The sequence below is a fragment of the Helianthus annuus genome, chromosome 2 (assembly GCF_002127325.2).
Source record: "Helianthus annuus cultivar XRQ/B chromosome 2, HanXRQr2.0-SUNRISE, whole genome shotgun sequence".
NCBI lineage: Eukaryota > Viridiplantae > Streptophyta > Magnoliopsida > Asterales > Asteraceae > Helianthus > Helianthus annuus.
The window spans coordinates 167,818,472-167,825,025 of NC_035434.2; the positions used below are offsets into that span (position 1 = coordinate 167,818,472).

The 6,554-nt window shown below is 37.4% G+C and overlaps 1 protein-coding gene and 1 pseudogene across 1 annotated transcript; one reads left to right on the forward strand and one right to left on the reverse strand.

The window, feature by feature from the left end:
- Positions 1-548: 548 nt before the first annotated feature.
- Positions 549-1,125, reverse strand: LOC110900039. Its single transcript, XM_022146946.1, has 2 exons — positions 960-1,125; positions 549-838 (listed from the first exon to the last, which is right to left on the reverse strand). Exons 1-2 carry the CDS (start codon positions 1,123-1,125, stop codon positions 549-551), a joined length of 456 nt encoding a protein of 151 aa, XP_022002638.1.
- A 2,939-nt stretch (positions 1,126-4,064) lies between these two features.
- Positions 4,065-5,507, forward strand: LOC118486470 (annotated as a pseudogene).
- The last annotated feature ends 1,047 nt before the right edge of the window (positions 5,508-6,554 follow it).

Sequence of the window (6,554 nt, forward strand, 5' to 3'; positions counted from 1 at the left end):
ATAATATGTCATCTTTGTTGGAGAACCCCAAAACACCGTTCAATATCTTTTCTAGCCGCTTCTTGAAACTTGGCAAATTTCTTTCTTTTTTCATCCGCAGGATGCCTAACCGTTTTAACTATTGTAGAGTATTGTGGGTATATTCCATCGGCAAGATAATACCCGCATCTGTACTCCACGCTCGAAACTGTAAAACTCGTATCAGGACCGACCCCTTTTATAACATCGTCAAAAACATTCGAATTTTGTAGAACGTTGGTGTCGTTATTCGAACCAGGAATACCAAAGAAAGCATGCCAAATCCATAGGTCTTGAGACGCAACAGCTTCTAGAATTATTGTTGGATGTCCCTGATCGCCTCGCGTATACATTCCTCGCCAAGCGGTATGACAATTCCGCCATAACCAATGCATGCAATCAATGCTCCCGAGCATGCCTGGAAAACCGTGCCTTGCTTGGTGGTGTTGATACAAATTTTGAACGTCATTGTGATTCGGTTTTCGCAAATATTTTTGGCTGTAGAGCTTCACCACAAATTTGCAAAACTTTTATAAACATTCTCTAGCTTGTCTTTCGGACATCTTTAAGTATTCGTCCCAAGAATCGGCTGTCGTCCCATAAGCAAGTTGACGAATCGCCGCAGTACATTTCTGTAAGGTGGTGAAGCCCATTTTGCCTCTAGCATCGGGTCGCTGGGTAAAAAACGGGTGATAAGCGGCTAAATCGTCGGCGATACGTAAGAAAAGTCGACGACTCATTCTGAAACGACGTCTAAAAATAGCCTCCGAGTACAGCGGCTCGTCCGCAAAGTAATCAACGATTAATCTTTGGTTAGCACCTACGAGATAACAAAATATATATGTAACTTACAATTAAAAAAATAAGACTAAAAACATAAACTTAAAAAATTAAGAATAAATATATAAGAATATAAATATAAGAAAAAAAATATCACTAACTTTCTCGGTCTCGCTCGATGTGTGGGTTCCTGTTTCGTGGTTGTGACGAAACCTCCTCCTCCTCTTCTTCTTCCAAAATTATTTGTGTCGCCTCTACCACCTTGTTTATAAAAAAATTTACGGCTTCCATGGTGTCCGTCGAATCCGATGAAGAAGAAGATGACATGGTGTATTTTTTAGAGAAGATTATGTGGGTATTTTGTATAAAAAATGTGGGAGTTGTTTGGAGAAAGTGGATGAATTTTGGTATAAAAGTGGATAGATATGTGGGTATTTATAAAGGTTTTCAATTAAGGTTGGGAGAAGTTTTTTTTTTTTATAAAAATGGGAGAAAAGTGGGAGTAGTTTAGTAAAAAAGTGGGGTGAAAAGGGGTTGAATTTATAGTGGTGGGGTGATTTCTTTTTTTTAAATTGTTGCAGGTTAACGTTAGAGGGGCCCACCCCATTCAACTTTTCAGCCCCGTCTTGCACGTCTGAATTCTGACGGAGAAGCCGAGCCGGGCCCCTTAGGGGCGGTGTTGGACGAGCCCAAAAAGGGGGACGGGCCTTTCACGTGCCCCATTTTTTATATTATAATTTTCAACGTTTTGAACAGTAACATTGTTTTGTTTTTAATATTATAGTTATATATAGATTCTTAATACTTTTATTATTTTGAAATTATAATGATAGTTATTTTCTTATTTTTTAAGTTGAATAAGCTTTGTGTCAATCGGTACTTGTATCGAAAATACATGTATGGTCCGGTTCGTTATCGGTATATGAAGGTAAAAATCGGCACCAGCCTGGTACATACACGAAGGTAAAAACCGGCACCAACCTTGTACAGAAAACCCCAAAAGTCAGTATCGAAATGATTTTGAAAATCTTTTAGTTCGGGAAATTCGGTACTTCTACCCGGTACCATTTGCTCATCTCTGATCATAGGTACCGTTCGAACAACAACGGTATCATGCAACTTTTTTTGTTGATTTTCTTCAACTTTTAATAATTTCTTTTTTTTTTCAGTTTCAGGGGTAGGGTTGAGCTCGGTGCCAACCGATATCGATACCGAAAATATCAGTTACGGTACCGGTATATGAAGGTAAAAACCGGTAGGCGCCAAAAGTCGGTACCGAATTTGTACTTAAGATCTTTCGGCTCAGGAAATCCAATACCGGTACCCAGTACCATTTGCTTATCTCTGACCACGGGTTTCATACGAACAAAATCATTACCATGGGCGGCTCTTTAGGTGTGCGGGGAGGACTTCCGCACAAGGCCTGTTTTTTCGAGGGGCACAAGATTTAAAAAAAAAAAATTCGATATATATATGTTATTTAAAAAAATGTACACACATAACAAATCCAATATAGAGGCCCGTTATCAAAAGATTTGTATTTTTTATAATTTACCCAACTTAACAATAGGTTTATTGGGCCCAATCCAACACTAAATTTTTGTCATTTTTGTAATTATGTTGTTTATCGTTAAAGCATATGGGCCCATTTTTTGAGCTCGAACAGGGTACATGAATTCTTAGAGACGCCACTGATCATTACCGTAAAATTTTTTTGGTTGATTTTCTTTCCGTTATCTTTTAGTGTTTTTTTCTATATCTTCTTTTTGTTCTTGTCATCGGTTTCGTGCACAACGCCCTCATAGTGATTTCAAAACACATGTAAACACAGACTAAATAACAAAATAAGTTCGCCGCAACGCGGTGATTATGAAACAAGCTAGTTATATTAAAAAACACATTAAACATTTATGCTTTAGAAGCTAGCTTTCTACCAAACTTGTTTTCAGAATTTATTCAAAGGGACTTTTTTCAATTATAAAAAATGGATTAAAACCATTGCTGATGAGATCACGAGAGGTGAGGTGAGACCCTAACGTACCACAACGCTACACTAATATTTGTTGTTAGATATATCACACTATGTTTATTATCCGAATATTTATATTGTTTTTTTAATAAATTGGAGGCCCTTATTTTTTGTAGGCCCTAGGCCTCAACCTAGCCCAATTATACTATTGGGTCGGCCCTGGCTGCTGCTATGTTTTGAACAAGGAGATGCGGGAGTTGTTCGGTATTAAAGACTCGCTTAATTCGCCTCAAGAAACCAGGGGTGGGTCGGCCCATGTAATCCTTCAAAAGTTTGGTTAATGGGTTTAAGGGGTTAATTGTTTTATGTTTTTACTAGTTAGCCAAGTCGGGTCATCCTTATATATACCGCCAAGTTATTGTTATTGCATGAGAGTCATCATATTCGGTTTTGAGTTATTTTTCTGAGTATAATATAATTGAGAATTAATCACAAATATCCTTAATTATGTGTTAGTTACCTATTCTTGGGCCATGATATATTGTTATATATGTTAGTCACAATTCACAAATACAAATCTTATAACCTTTGAAAAGTTTGTAAAGGTTTATTTACTCAAAACACCAGGCCAACATTAAACGAGATCACCGGTTCAACCATCACTCCTAGAAAATCTATCAGCCGTTCAACCACTGTCAGTTAAACGCATACGATCCAAACCAAGGTTCGGTTCTTAATTCAACCACCTTCTCCATCCTTGTTTTAACAACATTATTTTGTTCTGAGTAAGTGGTTTTGATCCATCCTAGATGGTGTATTTACATTATGTTTATAGTAATTAAATATGTTAAAATAAACTCCTTTAACCCATCCTAAAACCTTGCATGAAGCAACCACGTGAAGTGTGAACAGACCATGCACTTGACCCATCAATTTTGGCCTACGCAACAATGAACCGGTCGAGAAACTTTGACCAAGTCTTTGCAAATTCCATTATTATTATTTATTTTATTATTGTGGGTTTGCAAACAAACAAAAAACAAGTTGTGGTTAAGTCATTGAGATCTGTAAGCTATATATGCGCTGGTTAATGGAATAATGGGTTGCTTGTTGCTACAATCAAACCTACCTTGTGCCAATAGGTTACAACTCCATGACTGTAGGCTCAAGCAATCTTTCAACCCTAGACCACCATGTGAACCACCTGTTTTTCAAGTGTTCATGAGTGGACCAAATAGATAAAAAACAAAAACGTTGGAAAAAGATAAAAGATATATATATACACCTTAAAATAGGTATGACTTTATATTTATTTGGAGTTACCGGAATCATAAGATATGGAAAAACAAGTTTTAACAAGCGGATGAGGGGTAAAGTGGGCAACCATGTAGGGCCTACTCTCCTCGGGGTGCCCAAATTATTATTTTTTAAGAGTTAAATGTCATTTTAGCCCTTGTGGTTTGGTTCATTTTGTCAGTTTAGTCTAAAGGTTTCATTTTTAACCTGTGAGTCCAAAAAGGTTTCACCGTTGCCATTTTAGTCCACTTGGTTAACTTCATCCATTTTTCTGTTAACGAGAAGGTCAATTCGGTCAGTTTATATGTAATTTCTTTTAACTAGAAGGGCAATTCGGTCATATAAAATGACCGAATTAGCCTTCTCATTAACGGAAAAAATGGATGAAGTTAACCCAGTGGACTAAAATGACAACGGTGAAACCTTTTTGAACCCACAGGTGAAAAATGAAACCTTTGGACTAAAATGACATTTAACTCTTTTTTAATAGAGTAAACTGCCATTTTGGTCCCTGTGGTTTGGGCAGTTTTGTCATTTTAGTCCAAATCTCAAACTTTTTAAATTCGTGTCCCTGTGGTTTGCATTTTGTTGCCATTTTAGTCCAAAACTCAAAATCTCTCATTTTTTACTGTTTTAAGGTCCCTTTTTTGTCTTTATCTGCGGGGGTAGTTTGGTCCATTTAATTTTCATTAAACCAATTCCTTTATTAAAAAACCCCAAATATAAATACCCCTTATCGCAGATCAATTACATTATCATCTTCAACCTCCCAATCGAAACCCTAACCAGAGATCAAACCCAAAAAAAACCCTAACCCACAGGAGATCGAAGAACGACAATTGTGGTTTGCAATTGTGGAGCCTCAACCTCACTGAGAACCTCACGTCATCGTCGGTGAAAGATCCGATGACTTCGTTGAGTTTGTCGCTTCCTGGAGTCGAAAATGAAGCGGTTACGGTGAGTCACCGTCCCCGTTACCGTCGCAGTCACCGGTAGCGAGCCAGTTACCTCCGTCGGTACCAATTCACGCGATGCCGTTACGTCAGATTCGAGTCGAAAATCATCAAAACCTAAACCTAAACAACAACCACAACAACGCAGACGTGATGACGTCAATTCCGATGGCGATTTCAATGGCGATGCGTCAGCTAAAGGTATCACGAGATCCGATACCTTCAGCAGCTCCGGCCGCGACAGTGGAGCAACCGGAAAAGGTTTTGACTCCGTTTAGTGCGGAGTTTTTGTCTGTGATGCAAGAGATGATAAGAACAAAAGTGAGGAACTATGTGACAGGTGTAGAACAACATAATAATAAGCAGAGATCTGGTGACGGGGCGGAGGAATGTGTATGAAGCAGGCGGTAAGTGGCGGTGGTGACGGTTTTAGGAACGCAGCGGTGGTGAAGAGGATTGGGAATGGCAAGATCGATTAAGTAAACCCTAGATTTATTGGTAGATGATGCTGGTGGTGGTAGATGATGATGGTGGGGGTATTTATATTATATGGGTTTTTTAATAAAGGAATTGGTTTAATGAAAATTAAATGGACCAAACTACCCCTACAGATAAAGACAAAAAAAGGGCCTTAAAACAGTAAAAAATGAGAGATTATGAGTTTTGGACTAAAATGGCAACAAAATGCAAACCACAGGGACCCAGATTTAAAAAGTTTGAGATTCGGACTAAAATGGCAAAACTGCCCAAACCATAGGGACCAAAATGACAGTTTACTCTTTTTAATATTATATATATAGAGGAAGGTTAACGTGCATCACGACTTAACGTACGACAGGTAATTACGCATGTTCATTTTAAAATCACGCACGTTATAACTCAAAAATCCAAAATCACGCATGTTGTAACACAATAATCACGCATATTGAAAACATTAATCACGCATGTTATAGAACAAATCACGCATGTTGTCGTACGTGAAGTACGTTAAGCTGTAATGTACGATATACTTTTTCTCTATATATATATATATAATTTTTAAGATAAAAGACTATATTTATTTTTAAATATATTAACTTTTGATTCAGTTTAGGTCTAATAAACATTTTTTTTGAACTAGCAAATGTTATTTCTTTTAAACTCATTTACCCAACTAAACAATTAAATCCATATTTCAATTAAACTCATTTACCCAACTAAACTCGCTACCCCAATATTGTTTTGATATTCACTTTTAAACCCAATTAAATAAAAGTGACAAGTGGCGAGTGTCGGCAACACAAGAAAAGCCTGTTTGACGATTGAAGGTTTGAAACGTGATGAAGAGCTAAAGTTTTTGAACTAGGGAGGGTTGTGAATTTCAAAGAGTCTGATTATATATTTTAGGGGCCAATTTTTTCTACATGCATACAACTCCTCAGAGATTCTTAGGTATGACCTTTGAATCCAAATTTCTTATCTGGATTCTGGAACCCTACTTTTGACTTCGAGGAGATCCGCTTTTCTTTAATTTTGCTTTTAGTTGCAAAACGCGTGAA

Coding starts and splice junctions, on each gene's coding strand:
- LOC110900039 (XM_022146946.1), bottom strand. CDS start 1,125: ATGTCATCTTCTTCTTCATCGGATTCGACGGACACCATGGAAGCCGTA. Junction 839..959: donor CATCGAGCGAGACCGAGAAA/GTTAGTGATATT, acceptor GTTATCTCGTAG/GTGCTAACCAAAGATTAATC.